Raw genomic sequence first — 19,396 nt, forward strand, 5'->3', positions numbered from 1 at the left:
TTCCAGTAAGTGTTATCCGCCTCTGTGGCAGTGTGGTAATGTTTGACACTCATGTAATCCTGCAGCAGGTCATCTGATAAAGCTGTGGTGCCACCTTAGTGCCAGTCTGTGCCAGCCAGTTGGGTAATACTCTGCGACCAGCTGCTCAGCAGATGTTGTTATTTGTTGCTGTGGTTTAAGAAGGGCTATTCTCTACATGTAACTTTACCTCTTCTTGTTTCATCTCGTCTCATCTCGTCTCGTCTCATCCTATCTCATCCTCTTCTCTTCTTCATCCTTTGCTGGCAACCAGTGGTTTGTGTGTATGTGGGTGCGTTTAAATTGTGAGTTCATATGTGTGCACATGTGTGTTCAGTGTGCTTGTGTGTGTGTTTGGTAGAAGGGTCATCACCTCGACACCTGCCCATGTATCAGCCAGATGATGTTTCTGGCATGGATAGTTTGAGTGTTGTGCTGGTAAACATGTTTTTGTCAATTTTTACATGATAATCCGATCGGAATCTGGCAAGCGCTGTGGGAGTCCCAGAGATACTCTGTGTGTGTGTGTGTGTGTGTGTGTGTGTGTGTGTGTGTGTGTGTGTGTGTGTGTGTGTGTGTGTGAGAGAGAGAGAGATATCCTTTTGACAGATGAAGAGTTGAGCTGACAGGCTTTTATCTGTCATCCTATCTATCTGTATTTAAAATCATGTCCAGAATCACTATTGCTATAAATACTTTCTGTATATCATCATGGTCATTATAATCATCATTAGCCTTCAGCATCATCATCACTGTTGCCCTCATGATCTGAATTCAGTTGTATTTGCATCAAGTATTTAATTGATCTGACTTAAATTTTCTACCCTCTCTTTGTATCCATCTCTCTCTTCAGGTGAATACATAAAGAACTGGCGACCGCGTTACTTCCTGTTGAAGACAGACGGCTCTTTCATCGGCTACAAAGAGAAACCTCAGGATGCAGACCTGCCCTACCCCCTAAATAACTTTTCTGTAGCAAGTACGTTACCTACTATATATATATATATATGAAAACGTCACTGTGTCATGTGTCACTGTGTCACTGCATTGTATCTTTACATTGAATATACACAGAACAGCAAAGTTTAGTAGGAAAAAGACAGTTTAGCCATCACATGCTTACAGATTCCTATCTGAAAGATGTAGCTTTTCTATTCCTGATGCACTAATTTGCTTTTTTGCAACGTGTCCAAGCACCTGCATCTTCTTCCTAATTCTTTGTAGGCTCATAATTAACCTTTTAAAACACAGTGGCCCACCTGTGGGACACTTTGGCACAGGTACAACTACTTCAGGTGTATTTTGGTCTGTTCCAGAAGCTCTACGTCTCCTGATTCTATCTGTGCAATATATTTTACTTTCCCCATATCCCTGCAACAGCTGTTGATACAGGATTGGTTTTAGGCTATGGCTCCGAAGTGTTTTCCACATGAAAGATACTACCACAGGCCTCATATTCCCTCTCTTATACCAAAAGCTTGTGGTTATGACTGCAATCAGAAGGGTTGAAGAACAGTAACCTTTTTATTTTGGATACATTCTTATTAGGCTTGTGCACAAAAATGGAGGTGTTTGGAAATAGTTTAATGATGATGATGATGTGAGACCTGCTGTGATTAACCTCTGTACTGAACATCTCAGTTCAGAGCAGAGCAACTGTAGGTGGTAGGGAATCAGTGTCTTGCTGTAGGGCACTTCAGCAGGCAATTGCACCCATCTTTTCCAGTTAAAAGACATACGATAACCTGTATCATCTAACTGATTATATTTTTATATTTCTTAAATGTCAATGCAAAACACATCTGTCATGTAAATTGCTGTGAGATGTTGCTGAAATGTTCTTGTGATTTCATCACACAGCGACACAATGAAATGGTGCAACAATTATTGCATCAGTTTCACTCATGGCGTGTCCAAACATCTTGTCAGTCATCAGTCTTCACAGCATTGATATGCGTTACAGAATTCACTGAGGGCTCTAATTAACCATTTATCAGTATATCATCTGTCTGCACCTGGTTAACAAGCTCCACAGTGTCGTTGACATGTGTAATTAACCAACTAATGAGTTAACAAGATGAATTTTAATGTCTCTCAGTCTCATTGCCACCACCTCTCATTGTTCATACAGTAAATGCAGATTAGCTGTAAAACTTTGCGATTGCTTTCCAGTGGTTTGACTTTGGATTAAAAAATGGTGGTCACCCTGAATCTGTGTCCCATAATCTGACAGAACACAGTGCTTACTACAAATGTACAGTCCTCACTGTGGTTTTTGGATGGCCATAACTGGTTGCTTTTTAAGACACCAAACTTTCCGAGTTTCATTTTGACTTGTCTGTCTATAACATGAGATAAGGCTAGCCAGTACATCACTGTTGAATTCTTTGCTATTTTGATTCTGAAAGTAATGTGTTTCTGTTTCAAGAAGTTCAGGTTTTGTTTCTTACATCACACAAAAGTGGATTTAGTTGAAGTTAGATTACGCGAACAGCATGTGACACTGTCTCCTCTTGCATTGGGTGCACATATCAGTCAGATAATTATTTTCTTTAGCAAATTCATTTAATACAAACAAAAAAAAAAAAGTTTGAAAATACATTACAGCAGATAACATCAAATGAGCCTCAAAAAGAGAAGGGCAGGGTAAGAAATGAAAAATAGTTTCACTGTAAATATGATCAATAAAAGACTAGCTATAATGTGACTTTGTTACTTAACATTACAGTAGTTAGAAACGACTGCATTTATCTGTAGGCAGGAGACTTCTGATTTGTTACGGTTACACCAGAAGCAATAATCAAGTTGAAATAAGGTAAAGGCATGTATGACCTGAGTTTGAGCTTAAATGTAAACAGGATTATCTAGTTATTTGGTTTTCTAGAAAATTAAAACAAAAATAGGCCAAGTTTGTAGTTTGTAGATCGGCATCCATGACTGTGCTGGATAAAACAGATAAAACACTGTATATGTAGTATATCATATAGCATATGTCTCTTAGTAAGTAGATCCGTGTTGGTGCAGTTGTTTACTCGGTGCAGTTTTGTCTCATGTCCATACATCGATCACAGGCTACTGAGCATAATCTGATAAGTACTAAGTTGGCGTTTCACCTCTTGGCACAAGGCCTAATGCAAATGCCACTGTATTTACTTGCATATATTCATATTTAACACTGTAATACTGCACAGGAAATTAACGTAAAAATGAAACTGAATAGGTTTAGTCAGTTAAATGTTGTCAGGTTTTTTAGTTAAATGGCTTTGAAAGAACAGTGCAGTGAAGATTAGTGATGGACGGAACAACAGGAGAGGCTGAGGAGAGGTAGAAAAAAGAGAGGAAAATGATGACGAATGGTAGAGTACAAGCTGATACCTCAGAGAAAATGATAAAGAATGGTACATCGAAAGGCGGAGGAGGAGACAGAAAGATAGGAGTCCGGAAGGGAGGACAAGTATGGGGAATGAGCGATGGGAATCGATCGGAGGGGGCAGAGGAAGAGAAAATTGGAGACGGGTGTGGGGAGAGAGAGGACAGAGATGGAAGGATGATTAGGGTGGAGAGCAACGGATGAGAACTGGAGAGAGGGATGGAGGGTGAGGTTTTTGTGGAGGAAATATGGGGGAGAGGATGGGAGGATGAGGGAGGAGAAGAGGAGAGGAGGATAGTCAGTGCTGAACAGACAGGGAGGAGGAGACGAAGACAGGATTGGAGAACGAGGAAATGGAGGAGAGGAAAAGAGTTTGTGAGGAGGACAAGCCAGGCCATACATCCGGCCCCGGCTGCTTGGCACAGCACTGGCACTGCCACATCTGTTGCCCAAAGCTGGGAGGCCAGGTGGCATGTGTGTGTGTGTGTGTGTGTGTGTTGTGTGTGTGTGTGTGTGTACGTTTTTTGTGTGTGTGTGTGTGTGTGTGTGTGTGTGTGTGTGTGTGTGTGTGTGTGTTTGTTTATTTGTGTGATCCTGTGTGTGTGTGTTTATGTGTGTGTGAACAACAGAAGTGGTCAGATGGAACAGAGATGGTACAGGCCTGTTCCCTGCAGAGGGACTCATACATACAAGCCTGTCGCTCACACACACACTCACATGTGTGCGCGCGCGCACACACACACACACACACACACATACACACACACATACACCCACTAAACTGCTACACAGATTTCAGAATTGCCTGCTGTGGCAAACAACCCAATTTCAGCTAACATTCAAACTTCAATATCACTTTTATGTGTGTGTGTGTATGTGTGTGTGTGTGTGTGCGTGCGTGCGTGTGTGCATGCGTGCGTGCGTGTCTGTCCATGCATGGGTGTGAGTGTTTTTTGGCATCAACCATAGCATGACCTTGTTTTCTGGCAGCACAGCAGGCCTTTTTCCCCGAGTCAGGTAGTAACTTCTTTGTGTATGTGTGTGTGTGTGTGTGTGTGTGTCTGTGTTTGACTTTACATTGAAACTCTGCTGTGTGTACGACCTGAGTGGTGTTGTCATTAACCTTCCTGTCTATATTTAGGCTGAGCCATGACGTGCTGTGCTGTGCCACACTTAAACAGGAAGTAATTGGAAGAAGGGGTAGCTAAGGACGGGAGGTGAGAGGACAGAAGAAGAGGAGGGAGGAAAGGAAGCGAGGGGAGGGAGAGATGAGGGCAGGAGAGAAGGTGAGGAGAGAGTGACAGGAGACAAAAGGAGAGCAGAGGGGAGGAGAAAACAGGAGAGGGTGAAATGGAGGGTGATATATGTAGAGCAAAGAAAAAGTGGGGGAAGATGAGAGGACAGAAGATGGATCATTATGCTTTTTTTACACCAGCTCTTGTCCCCAGTAACCACAGAGACTGCTGAGGGACAATGAAGATGCATTCCTTCCCAGGGCAAACTCACAGCCCCATCTGGCTATCTGTGTGTATGTTTCTCTGCTTGTGTACTGCGTTATGCATTTGTGTAATAATGGCCTACTGTATTGCCCATTTTCACAGAAATGTGTCTCTTTGGATATTCGCCAGATGTGTATGCTTTGCAACACATAATATCCCTTGGCACCTTTCTTTGAGTTATCAGTTGCTTAAGTTATTGCCAATGAAATAAAAAACTGCATATTTTCTTGTAGACATTTTAAAGAGAAACTTTTATTTTTCAGTATAAATGTCTTATCTAAATATATTCTAATGTTAGTAATGAGTAGGCCTACATTATTTGCCTAAAGCTATTTTCGCAGCTGACATTTTGACTTGTCATGGCAGGGAAAGCACAGGTGTTGCTAATAACAATGACAGCGTCTCCGATCTATTTAAGTTTCCCAGTAAACCATAATAGTGTGACAGCAAGCTGGCATGCACAATGTCAGGACCCTGAAACTGACAAAGCTAAATGGAATTCAGTCATCAATAATTTTATTTACACCTGTGAGTCATGTCAAAATGTCTTCAGTGAAAATGTCCCATTGTTGCTATAGCATGACGGGAACTGAGGTAATCAATTTTGCTCAGATTTCTTTTTTGTGGTAATATGGGCTTCAGCTGTCCGAGTTAAATAAATCAAGTGGGTATCTTTCAAAGTATTGTTAGTACAAAATCTCCCCTTTTTGTTTCTATCCTTCTACTGCAGTTCAACAGGGAAACGATGTCCTGGGATAAGGAGACTTTTAGAAAGACTTGAAAAATTGTGAACTATCTTTTCAGGCAAAGCAAGATGAGACATTTTTTATTTACACGGAACTTTTTGTTCCAATTAAACTTAGCGTGCTTTACATTAAAATGTAAAAGTAACATATGAAGAATATAATGAATGAAAAATGCCAGAGAGTGAAACAATAAAAAAGTAAAGAAGATAAAAGAAAAAGTAAAACCACCAACCCCAGAAAAAAAGACACTGATGAACCCTGCTCACACAGACACACACAGGAACTACTTAAAGGTTTAATCTTGGGTCATCAGGCAGTTCGTCCTAGCAGGGGCAGGACCAAACTAACTCAGAACAACTCAGCAAGTACCATTAAAAACTCTTACCCCTGTTTTTTTTTTTTTTTCAGATTGAACTTTGTGTTTTTCAGACAACACATAATGGTTTGATTTTTACTGAAAAGACAGCACTGTCCCTCTGGCTGACTGTTTCAGAATGTCAGCTGATGAAGACGGAGAGGCCGAAGCCAAACACCTTCATCATACGCTGCCTCCAATGGACCACAGTCATCGAGAGAACCTTCCACGTGGACTCGCCTGATGAGAGGTCAGTCCCCTAAAGAACTGCTCAGTTCTTAGCGTGTCTTCCTCCAGTCATTGTTGGCCAGTGAACAATGAGGATGTCAAGCAGTATTTTTCCTGTGAGAGCTCTAATCATATCTATTAGGCTGAGTCTGGCTTGATTCAAATGTAGATGCTAATAATAACATTCAGCCAGAGCTTTCTTTAAAGCTGGAAGTGGGAAATAAACTTTTTATGAGCTGTCTTAGAGCTAAGATACTAAATACAAATAGTATAATAATTGAATGCGCTCTGCCTTTATTGCTGCAGTTTATCTGACATTTCTCTCAAAGCATCAGTTTAGATGAAAAAATACATTTAAGCTTGTTAAAACCTGCCAGTTAAAACACCAAATTGTTTCAAAAGTCAGATTTTAAATACTTAATTACTTGAAATCATACAATGGCTGGGGTTGTTAAATTAAATTGTGTTTCATTTCAACTTAAAAACTTTATACATAAAAATCCCAAAAGATAAAGTACAATTTCTGCTTGAGTAAAAGAAATACACATGAAAAGCTTTTAAATGACAATGACATTAGACTAGACATAGATTAAAATATATTTACTGTATATGTATCATATGGGTAAAGGTATCATCAAGGGCAGAGGTATGTATGAGGAGGTTTGCACAGTTTGTGGGTTTTTGTGTGTGTGTGTGTCTGAAGGAAAGAGGGTGAGAGAGACAGAGTGGAAAGGAGACCTTTCAAGTAGCGTCGGCATAAATTCTCCAGCTGCTCAGTTCCTTCTGAGGAGCTGAGGTGTTTATCTCCAGAAAATGAACAGCTTTGCCCAGAAGACCACAGATGCTTCTGTGCATCCTTTGAGTTTGTGTGTGTGTGTGTTTTTTATGTGTGTGTGTGTGTAAGTGTGTTTTGCAGCTGTCTGTCCAAGTTTGTTTGTGTAATATGTTGCTTTCTAATAGTTTTGCCTCTAGATAATCAAATAAACATTTCAGAGTCGGCATAAAGCAAATCCTTTTCTATCGATTATTTTATAAAGTCACACATATACAAAATTCAAGTCTATAAGAGGATGACTATAAGCTCCAGATGTGTGCATGTTTTGTTGTAGAAGTGTGTGTGTGTGTGTGTGTGTGTGTGTGTGTGTGTGTGTGTGTGTGTGTGTGTGAGTGCGCGCGCGTGTGAGTGCGCATCATTGAAGTTTAAGTGGGTTGGAAAAAAGTATGTGCGCGTGTGTGTGCACGCACATGTTTCACAACTGGCTATCTGTGCTTGTGTGTGTGTGTGTGTGTGTGTGTGTGTGTGTGTGTGTGTGTGTGTGTGTGTGTGTGTGTGTGTGTGTGTATATGTGTGTGTGTGTGTGTGTGTGTCTGTGTCTTACTGTATCTGTTGTACTGTACCAGTGCTGGCAGAGCTCCAGCTACCACAGCCCCAGCCGTGAGCAGAGGGGGTGGCACATGTTGGCGTGGTGCCCGATTGTAGGCAGGCCCATTATCTCTCATTAGCAAAAAAAACTCATTATACAAAAAACACTTTAACCAAGAGAGAGAGCATTTATCTGCTGCCTGACCTTGAGAGAGTTCCCATTGCTTTTCATGTAGCTAGACACGCACACACACACATCATGGGTGCCACAAATTGAGTGCTCCATTGTTGTAGATGGAGTGTAACTTGAGTTTGCCCTTGTTTTGCAATGTGTAGGGTATGCTCAGAAGTCTTAGCGGTAGAAAGGGATTCAGATCTTAAAAACACACTGCTTTGTTTAGGTTCACATGGATGTTCTTCCAGATCCTTCAAGGAAACATATGGGCATGTAACTCAAAACAAAACAAAAGACACTGGGGTGATCGTTTGGGAGTCAAACAGGTTTCATTATTATGATCTTTTCGCAGCTTACACTAGGTAAGTGTGTTTGAAAGTGCACACTCGTAAATCCTGACTTGCTTCTCTGGAGTCCATAGGATTTCTGAATATTTGAATATCATCTTTGGTTCACCTCAGTTCGGGATCTTTAGTGTTTTCTGCAAACGTGTACCACTGCATGTGGCACAGGATTAAAACTGTTTGAGAGAAGATTCAAAGGAGACTTCTTTCTGAACCCAGTTCAGTCATGAGGAAACCACTTTCTCAGCATTTTCAATTTATGTTTAAAATCAGAAATATTATTAGATAAACAACGACATTCTCTTCACACAAAATGAAACAAAATAAACCAGATTTACAATTTCAGGACACTGATAAAAATAAAGTCTTCTCTTTCTTCTCTTCTCTTCTCTGCTCTTCTCTTCTCTGCTCTTCTCTTCTCTGCTCTTCTCTGCTCTTCTCTTCTCTGCTCTTCTCTTCTCTGCTCTTCTCTTCTCTGCTCTTCTCTGCTCTTCTCTTCTCTTCTCTGCTCTTCTCTTCTCTGCTCTTCTCTTCTCTGCTCTTCTCTTCTCTGCTCTTCTCTTCTCTGCTCTTCTCTTCTCTGCTCTTTTCTTCTGTTCTCTTCTCTGCTCTTCTCTTCTCTGCTCTTCTCTTCTCTTCTCTTCTCTTCTCTTCTCTGCTCTTCTCTTCTCTGCTCTTTTCTTCTGTTCTCTTCTCTGCTCTTCTCTTCTCTGCTCTTCTCTTCTCTTCTCTTCTCTTCTATTCTATTCTCTTCTCTGCTCTTCTCTGCTCTCTGTTTGTCAGAGCAGAGGGAAACTTGGCCCTGTGAATAAACCATTATATTCATCATCGTTAAATACAGTTAACGTGTCTACACATTCTGATGCATGGCTGGCCTTCTGCTACAGATGATGATCACACACACACGCAAAATCAAACTCACATACTTCCTCTCAACAGATGTTGAACAACACTGCTAATGGGAAGTCAATGGGGAGGAACAATGTCAGCAAACAACAATGCATTGTTCCCTCTAATGCATGGGTGTGCGTTTGTGCACACACTCACTCACCCTCTCACACATATACACACACACACACACTCACACTCTCACACTCTCACACATGCACAGACTGGTAGGCATTAGTTCTGCTCCATGATCATTGCTCATTTGGTTGATTCTCTAGTTGACCATGTTTCCTCTCTGCTGAACAAATAGGTGTTTATGTTAATTGAAAACACTTTAGCGCCTTTACAAACCTGGTTAAATAAGTGCACTAGCTATCCTATTGGAGAATCTTTGACCAATTTTACATTTTACACCTGTGTTATGTATTGTCACCAGGGCTGGTTTTAAATTATGTTATATTGTATGTATGTATTATGCTGTTTGATCAGTTAAGCATTTCAAGTCAAGCAAAGCTAGACGAGACACAGGGGTACAATAACAGGAACACTTCTACAATATCATGTTATCTAATATGATAGCCCTTTGATACCGGTGCCTCTAAGCTGCAAATGATAGTGCAGTTTCTGTGGAGACTGTATCACTGTATCAGGGCTGCAGATAACCTTATTTATCAATTAAATTAATGAAATTAATTGTTTTGATTAACCATTTTGTCAATGAAATATCAGAAAATAGCGTAAAAAGCCTGTAACAAATTATCTGAGCCCAAGGTGACATTCATATTGCTTGTTTTATTTGGCCACCAGTCGAGATTCCAACAATATTCAGTCACTTTTCATTTATGACCAAAAAAATATTAAAATAGGTGGACAAAGAATCAAATCCTCACATTTGAGGAAGCTGGAATTGCTGTTTGGTGCTTGAAAAATTACTAAATGATTGATTGATTATCCAAATCGTTACCACTTAACCTGTCAAATGACAAATTGTTGCACCTCTAAAAATGACCTTCCAAATGTTTCATGAAATGTAAATTATTTATATTGGTGGTTGTAAAATCAAGTTTATCATTATCATCATTCTGTTAATTGAGTTTTTATTCTCTTTAGAGTTCTTATTCTTACCTTTCTTTTCTTTCTGATGTTCTATTTGTCTCCTTTCTTTTGTTTTCTTTTCCTCTGTGTGCTTTAGAGCACACAGAGGAAAACTGTGTTGTGTGTAAAGTGCTATGTAAATAAAGCTGAGTTAATTTGACTTGAGTTTTTCTATAAACTTTATCTTGTTGTATGTTCTAAACCCAGAGATGAGTGGACAGAGGCCATCCAGATGGTGGCTGACAAGCTGCAGAGACAAGAGGAGGAGAGGATCCAGTGCAGCCCTACTTCCAATATTGACAACATGGTTGAAGAGGAGATGGACATCTCCACCACACACCACAAACGCAAGGTAACTCACGACAGCATATGGGCACACACACAGACATACAAACACATACTCACTCTGAAAACACAGAAATTATTCCAGCTGTACTGCTGCTGCTCATTGTCATGTAATGGGTTATTGCCTTTGACTGCTTGCAATTTTAAAAATTGTCCTCTCACTCACAGGTTTGTGTCAACTAATGAAATAGCTCCTGTAACAACAAGGGTGTAAACTGGTTTTCTCAAATTACAGCCATCCAGCAAGTAAAAGCAGTCATGCAAAATAACTTTTGTAAATGTAGTTGGTATCAAAGCAAAGGCTACATGTAGGTAAAATTTATACTAGACATATAAAGTTAACTAAACAGTCTGGAGTACAGGTCGCACCCCCTGCAGGCCTCATGATTCATTACACCCCACACTGAAAAGGTTTTGTATGATGTAATTTTGCAAAAGTACAAAAATGTCCGAAATGTTAGTGGCTCAGTAAAAATCAATTTTTCAATGTATGTCATAGCGAGAAGGGTTGGTCAAGGGGATGTTTTACTAGTTGCACAACCTGAAATATCAGAAGGTCACTGCTAAGATTGTTTGGCATCATCCAACAGGGACCATTAACATCCCTACTACACTTCCTGGCATTCTGGTCAGTAGCTGTCAATACAATATATGAATGATATAAACTGTAATAGACTACACAAAGATTGCCAGGTTTAAGCTCTGCTGCTAATATTTTTTTTGTCCATAGCACTATATATCAAAATCTATCAAGTACAGAAGGTTGTGTCTTGGTCAGATAAGTAATCACATGGTCACTTGATCACATAGTTCCTGCTTTATTGTATTTAGGCAAAGTTGCTCGTGTTTACAAAACATATAATATTTGACAAGTTTGGCTTCTTTTGTTAAATGAAAAAAGGGCTTTAAGAAAAACAGGATTGTTTTCCTCAAAGCAAAAAAAAAAAGTATTTATACTCATACACAGGTATTGTCCTGATGATAAATTGAAACTTTCCTTATGATACACGGCCCTGCACTGCAAGTGGGACATCAAAACTTCCAAATGCCATAACATAACAACTTTTCACCTAGAAACATAGATTAATTGCTGATGTTGGTTTCCTATGTTTCACTCCCTCTAGACAATGAGTGACTTCGACTACCTGAAGCTGCTGGGAAAGGGAACCTTTGGCAAAGTGATTCTTGTCCGAGAAAAGGCCAGCGGGAAATATTATGCCATGAAAATCCTTAAAAAAGAAGTCATCATTGCCAAGGTCAGTCTTGCAGGAAACTGTCCATCTATTGATTATACGTACAGTTTCAGATGTCAGTATCTGTTGTTTGTATCGCTCAGAGTGCTCTTCAGCTGCCTTCTTGTTCAGCTGTTTGATTGAAAATGCTTTTACCTTATTGTGTCTGCACAGGATGAAGTGGCACACACACTCACAGAGAGCAGAGTACTGAAAAACACCAGACACCCCTTTCTCACTGTAAGTACATCAAATACACGAAAACAACTAGTATAATTCAGACATACGTACATATTTAAATGTACGAACATCTTTAAGAGTGTATGTAACATGTGCTCACACACACAGGCGACATACTGATCTTATACATATCTGTATCTCTCGTGGCTAATTATGAGTTAGACGGCAAATTGTTGTACAATGGCCGCATCTGTTAGCTTTACACTCCGTCTTTGATGTACACATACACACGTTAGCAGCTCCTCATTTTTGCCACGCTCCTTGGAAAAACACACACACACACATATATGTATGAATGTTCACACACACACACACACACACACACACACACACACACACACACATACACACACATACACCCTGTGAGAGCAATTACAGTTCACATCTGAGTTTACCCCTGTCACACCTGCAGCCACAAAGAGACTCAGACCAACTGTTCTTTTGTCTAGTAGCTTTCTCCCTTGAAAGAAAAACACACACACACACACACACACACACACACACACACACACGCACCCACCCACACACCTACTTCACACACTCAGATATTTGCTTTGAATAAGCAAATGCAGACATAAACTGTTTGAAGCTATGAACGATCACGTTTTGTTGCTCCTGCTGTTTTAGCTAGAGTGGGACCAGACTTCTTGCTGGGTATGAAATCGTTCACTCCGTCACTTCACGGTTCACTCTATAGGGAGTGCATGTGAAAGACGAGTACATAATGTGTTACTTGGCAAAATCAAAAAAAACAATATTTGATGCTATTCAACTGTACAACTGGTTATGTCTGTGCTGTTAGAGAAATAAATGAGAAGCTATTGTGTCAGTAAATGCATCATGGTAGTTAGTGCTTGATGAGTAACCATCACTTGTACGCTACTTGTACAGTTTGATAATTTGAGCTCATTATATACCATAAGATTTAATACGTTTCATACAATTGGACAAAAAAAAGGATAGACTCAATAAATAGTGGGCAGTGTTACGAATAAAGCAGATGCAGTACTGATATTACCAGTGGATGAAATTGTCCACTAAGTGGTGTTGTGTTTGTGACACACACAAGAATCAGTTCAGTGTTAAATAGTGTTTATGTGTTTTATGAGTGTGCTCATTGCATGTTTGTGTGTGTGGTTTTCATTCCAGTCATTGAAGTATTCATTCCAGACTAAAGACCGCCTCTGTTTCGTCATGGAGTATGTGAATGGAGGAGAGGTAAGACACACGCGCATGCACACACGCACACGCACACACTGCTGTATGTGGTTACCCGTCTTTGTGCTACTGCTTTAAACAGCCAGTTAAACCACAACTCTACCACACTAACTGACATGCACTCCACCTATTCTGCTGTAAGCTCAAGGCTGTATTTAAACTCAGATGGCAGAAAATTGGCCATGGCTACATATTCACAGTATTTAAAAAGATGTATTTCATGGCTTTTTATCTTAATTTGGATGAGTAAATATTAATCTTCTAATCTTAATGATTATATATCAGGGTTATTATGAGTGTATCATTTTCCAGTACTGCAGATGCCAGATTTAAACCAAACTAATTGTATTCAAAGTGTAAATGAGTCGTTTAAAGATGATCACCTAAACATTTGTCAGGGTTTATAAATGTCTCTAACAGACGAATGCACATTTTTACATGGGGCAATATAGTATAATTGGTGTATGCAGCAAAGGAATGTTTAGACGTGCAAACACTCAAGAAGTGACTAAAGTTTCACTGTTTGATTGCTTTCTAACACAGTTAATTTGCCAACCAACTGGCCTCTCGCTTGCCTTCTCATCTCTCCTGCTTGTGTCTATTTATGAACACACCTATGGGGCAGATATAGCCAGAATGACAGTCGGAGACGAAATGAGTTTGGATTCCCCCACTTTTCCATTTCTCAGATATTTAATCGGGCCGTTTTTGCAATCTTGGTTCATTCCCTCAGTGTAACTGTCACCTGCTCCCCTCCCAGTTATTTAGGCAGTTCAGCCAGCGCCAGGCCTGAACAAACACACACACACAGAAAACACCAGCACACACACACATACTTAGACAAACACACACCGCAAATTTTTACCTCAACGGACGAATTGTGACCACACATACCACACAAACCTGGACACACACAACCCATTACAAACCTGCCACAGTCACAGCTGCCAGTACACTGATGAAGGCCCACCTGTCGTGTTACCCCCCTCTCACTGCATCACTCCACACACACGTATGCACACACACACACACACACACACACACACACACACGCCATTTGAGCAAGGTGGTCTGCGAGCATCACTCCAGCGGCCATATGCAAACCTCCCTGAACAATTAATGGGGAGATGTGTGCCCCTTGGCCTCATGGGTAATTTGTACGACTTGACTGGTGCGGCACAGCAGGCTGGTGTCATTTTGGTGCCACATGTGTAGCAGTGTGACAGTGACAACTTGACAACTGACGGCTAGGGAGAGAGATTCGAAAGGAATGTGAGGCGAGCGATTAAAAAAAGCAAGACAGAAGAGAGACGGGAGGTCAAGGCACCTGGGAAAAAAAACGAGTTGTGGACTCTTTAAAGTAGGAAAAAGAGCCTCTTGCCAAAAACAGAGGGATGGATATGAGAATGGAGTAAATGAAGACGGCGGCTCAAGGGGCAAGGCCAGTTAGGCCACTAATGAGTGATGCACTGGAGGCAGTTGGGATGGGAGGTGGGGTGGGGTTGTTGGCGGCAGTGCCAGCGGCGGTCGGCCTGTCTTTAACTAGACTGGTGTATTGATTAAACCCTTGATTTGGCCCCCGTCGCCAAACTCCACGCCAGCACTGTGCCAACCTAGCCCAGAGGGTAACATGGAAGAGGTATGTGACTGCGTGTGTGTGTGTGTGTGTGTGTGTGTGTGTGTGTGTGGTGAGGGGGCTGCTAGATGAGGCGCCAGCTGCCGAGTGCCTCCACCCGCCCTCCTCCGAGACACCCCCCACCCCCACCCAACCCCTCTCCACACGCACCCCTCACACACGCACTCCAGCTCACCCTCCCCTCCACTATCTATCATCTCAATATGGTGCGGGCAGCCAGTTTGTGTTGTGCTAATTTCCTCCAATAAATCAGTAATTATTGCTGTGCCGTCCCTGCTGTCTCTCCCCCCTCTCTCTGTCTCCCTCTCTCTTCCTCTAACTCACTCTTCCTCTCTTTTCCTCCCTCCTTCTCCCGCAGCTGTTTTTCCATTTGTCCAGAGAGCGGGTGTTCTCAGAAGAGCGCACGCGCTTCTATGGCGCCGAGATCGTCTCCGCTCTCGACTACCTGCATTCAGCCAAGATTGTGTACCGGGACCTCAAGGTAAACACAACAGAGAAGGGAGGCTGGTTGGGGGGCATGGATGAGACTGATCAGATATTTGAGGGAAAACTTTTTTTTTTTTTTTAAGCCGTCCCCCATCTCTCATGTTTCCACAGTTTTTTCTTTTTTTCATCCAGGAGGAGAAGAGTGGCTCAGGATGTTGGGTAATTAAAGAGAGGGACAGGGACGAGCTCACACAGACATAAAGCTGTAAAGAAGTACAGGAAGCAGAGGCAGGGAGGGAAGGAGGGAGGGAGGGAAGGGGGTGCTGATGCCACAGAGGTAGAGAGGTAGATGGCTCTGTCTGAGCGTCTGCCTGGCAGCCTTGGCCCCAGCCCTGCTCACAGCAGCCAAGAAAACAGAAAGGAGAAAAAGCTGACAGAGAGCGAGAAAAACACTTCAGCCATTAAAATTAAAAGGTTGAGTGGCTCCACTACACGCCTGAAGTTTAGTTCCCTCCTCTGCTTAGAGTTTATGTGTCTCAGTGTGTGTATTGCCACTATGTGGGGTAATACAATATGGTTTTCCTAACCTGCCTGCCTCTGCTCTCCTCTTCAGAGCAATAAAACCTTGACTCCATAGTACACAAAAAGTGTTTTTCAATTAACGAAGCAGTTATGTGTGTTGATTCCCAGTCACGATTTTCAAAACCTTTGACCAAAAGCTCTTGAGATGAATTCAAGCCAGTTCCCCAATAAACGCTTTGTCAGGCTTACAGTTTTCTCTACTGTTTCCACTGATTTGTGACATTTTTACATGGAAAGTTGCATTGTGGGAATTGCTGTGTATTTTGTTTCCGTTCCAGTTGGAAAACCTGATGCTGGATAAAGATGGCCATATTAAGATCACTGATTTTGGTCTCTGCAAGGAGGGCATCACAGATGCTGCTACCATGAAGACCTTCTGTGGCACTCCAGAGTACCTTGCACCAGAGGTAACACTTAATTATCTTCTAATCTCTTTTCTTTTTTTTTTTGTGGTTTCCTTTTGATCCCATTTTTTAAAATTGTTTTCTCTGTTCTCTCTGCCACTCATACCTTGAACCTCTCCACCATCATTCTTGTCCTGCTCTTTATCTTCATGAAGATGTTTCTTTCATGACTTTAAGTAATTCATGATCAGTGTTTTTAAAGATCTGTGTTTTTCTACTTCTTCAGTCTCTCTTTCCCTTCTTCCTTTGATCTTACTACCATTTCATACATGTTTACATTATGTCGCCCCACGATGTAAAATTGAATTTCACAGCAACTATTTATAATAGAGTAGAAAAATTAATACATGAATAAGTAAAAGGGAGGAGTAAAAGAAACTCTTTGGGGAGCGTATATGCTGTTATGTCAGTAACTTTTTTGTTACTTTTTATTTAGCATTAAATATGAGCTAAATTTTACAGAACCAATTCACTTTTTTGGCACTGACAATTGCAATATATATTTTGTTCAGTATGGTAGTTTGATGCCTCATGCAACAAAATGACAGAACAAAATCAACATCCAACTTGAATTGATGTGTTATATGATATTCTGCTCTACTTACAGTATATCATAGATGGCTTCAGAACACATCTTTGATGAATTTAGAGTGTTTAAACACATGAGACTGATTATGTACAGTACGTATATTTTGGTTATTTTGTGAACATAAAATTGGCCCAAGCTTTGTAGTACATAAAAAGCATCTGTGGCATCCACAGGCAGCCTATCCATGAGGCAGCGTTTCTGCACTGCTCAGGGTTCCACCAGGACGGCCACTGTGAACTGTGGGACTCATGTTGCCCACTGCACAGCACCTGTTTCTCTAACAACAGCCCCAGCTGATCAGTTTAACTACCAGGATTATTACTGATCTTTGATAAATGGGCGGTAATTTCATAGAGTACACACAAACACACTACCCTTGAATCATGAAGTGATACAGGTACTCTCTCACAGCCCTATACCCATAATACCCTGTGTTTTGTAATGATGTTTGAAACCCTCTTATAGTGGAATTTATATATGTACATTTTCATTTGCAGATTTCACAGGCGAACCGTTTCCATAATATCAGGATGAACTGTAAATATGAAGCTTGTGCGTGTGAATGAGGGTGTTGGATGAATTGAAAAAGGGCAGAGCACAGCACTCACACACACAGACACACACACACACACACACACACACATACATATACACACAGACACATAGACACACACACTACATTCTTGTAATAATTTTTTGCAGCCATCCTCTGTCCAGCCATCAGCGCTGCTTCATTCGAAGGCCAGCAGATCAACTGGCGGGAGTGTTGCAGGACTGTGGGTGGTGGAGACAAAGTGATGGAGATGTGGAGATGAAAGCAGGAGGGGAGAGGCATAGTGTATATCCCACTTGAAAAAGTATGGAGGACAATTTGGCGCAGCATTTTGTGCTTTTTTTTTTTTAGAGTCCCTTCCTTTGCGTGCCAAAAGCTGATTGGAGGCTGTTGGTTATTTTTCACAGGATGTGCGTCTGTGTGCGTATATGTGTGTGTGCGCGTGTGTGCTGTGTGTGTGATTGCAGTAGAAAGTGCAGGCTAAAGCGAGGCAGATGGCGGCAGATGGGCGAGGTTGGAGGAAGGTGCTCGGAAAAAACCTGGAAATCTACACCGCCGCCACTCGCCCGCCCGCTCGCTCTGCTCGCCCGCCCGCGTGTAAAAATAACACAGTTTGCTCGGAGCCAAGTTACAGAGATGCAAAGTAGCCGGGATTAAAAAGAGAAAGGGGGAGGTGGGGGTTGAAGACAGAGGAAGATGAGAAGGGAGAGAAAATATTTCAGGGTTACAGGAGTGAAATTCAGACGGTTCTTGTGTTTGCCGTCAGTGAAAAGGGCAGATGAGAAGTGTATAAAAAGGGTTTGTGTCTGCTGTGTGCCTGAAGGAAGTCATGCACATACTTCGGCAACATAACACTGTAATGTGAATAATTCTTTAGCCAAACTTTTAAAGCATTAGATTGAAGTGTTGTTTTTTTCAAGGACAGTCAAAAATAAAAAAAGATTAATGTGAGATTATTGAACAATAAGCAGTATAAGGTCCTTGTAAAGGGATGGAACAGGATCAGAGAAAACACATGGGGAGTGTTTTTTCTCTGTTTTCTCATATTTTTTGTTTTTGACACATTTCCTTGTGGCTATGTTTTTTTTTTGTTTTGTTGAAAGTGTTGAAGGGGATGGATTTGGGCTTCTTTCCATTTATTTGTATGTGTTTGGTTTTATTTTGTTTGCATGTTGTATATGTTGGGCATTGTGATGTTTTTCTTTTGTTATTGTAACTGTAAATGTTTCATGAACATAGCAGCATATTCAGCCATTTGTAAAACAGCACAAGATAGTCAGCATAAACCAATATCCAAATGACGGCACTTTGGAGATAGAAGGTCTGTGTTTGACACCGACAATATGTGAGTGTATGTTCACTGTGAGGTGTGTGTGTGTGTGTGTGTTTGTGTTCCCTGCTGGGTATCTGGGCTGGTAGAGCCACAGGCTGTGTGTGCCCATCCCGTCCCATCTAGTGCTGTCCAGGCTGCCAAAGCCCTTGTCCCATGAACAGCTTCTAGCTGCCACATGGCTGTCCCAACAGGGACCAGGACAGGACAAGACCTTCTCCCTCATGACTGCTTTTAACCAGTTCTGTCCTCTCCTCTCCTCTCCTGCTGATTTATCATTTGTTACATCTTCTCTCGTGTCCTATTTATTTGTCCTGTCTTTTTCTTAAACACACACACACACACACACACACACACACACACACACACACACACACACACACACACACATATACACACTCCCATGCCTCCATGCCTACGGCTGTGGGGCAGCATTCTGGCTCTGTATGGATTAATCTGCTCCCTGCCTGCAACCGAGCTGCCACCACTTTCTTTGGTCCCAGGACACACAGAAACACACACACACACACGCACACACGTACACGTACACACACACACACACACACACACACGTACACACTGAAACACATATACATATACATGCCCAACTGGACAGCTTTCATTTGTATAGATTTCTATACTTTATTTTGTACAAAGACTCAACACACAGTGCATTCAGCCCTGTAGATCAGCATCGAAAACAGCCTTGTGAGCAACTCTGAATTTCATAAACTGCACACTGTCAGTGTGTTTGTGTGTG

At 41.4% G+C, this 19,396-nt stretch overlaps 1 protein-coding gene across 3 annotated transcripts in view; it reads left to right on the forward strand.

Annotated features, from left to right (window-relative positions):
* akt3a (v-akt murine thymoma viral oncogene homolog 3a) overlaps nucleotides 1-19,396 on the forward strand; it is a 54,211-nt gene that overhangs the window by 25,115 nt on the left and 9,700 nt on the right. For all 3 annotated transcript variants that reach the window (XM_056394897.1, XM_056394894.1, XM_056394896.1), the window contains exons 3-10: nucleotides 872-997; nucleotides 6,127-6,238; nucleotides 10,289-10,433; nucleotides 11,551-11,682; nucleotides 11,833-11,898; nucleotides 13,048-13,116; nucleotides 15,111-15,233; nucleotides 16,039-16,167. In XM_056394897.1, the coding sequence (XP_056250872.1) occupies nucleotides 872-997; nucleotides 6,127-6,238; nucleotides 10,289-10,433; nucleotides 11,551-11,682; nucleotides 11,833-11,898; nucleotides 13,048-13,116; nucleotides 15,111-15,233; nucleotides 16,039-16,167 (902 nt within the window). The remainder of the gene's footprint in view (nucleotides 1-871; nucleotides 998-6,126; nucleotides 6,239-10,288; nucleotides 10,434-11,550; nucleotides 11,683-11,832; nucleotides 11,899-13,047; nucleotides 13,117-15,110; nucleotides 15,234-16,038; nucleotides 16,168-19,396) is intronic.

The sequence above is a fragment of the Seriola aureovittata genome, chromosome 14 (genome assembly GCF_021018895.1).
Source record: "Seriola aureovittata isolate HTS-2021-v1 ecotype China chromosome 14, ASM2101889v1, whole genome shotgun sequence".
In the NCBI taxonomy this organism is placed as follows: domain Eukaryota; kingdom Metazoa; phylum Chordata; class Actinopteri; order Carangiformes; family Carangidae; genus Seriola; species Seriola aureovittata.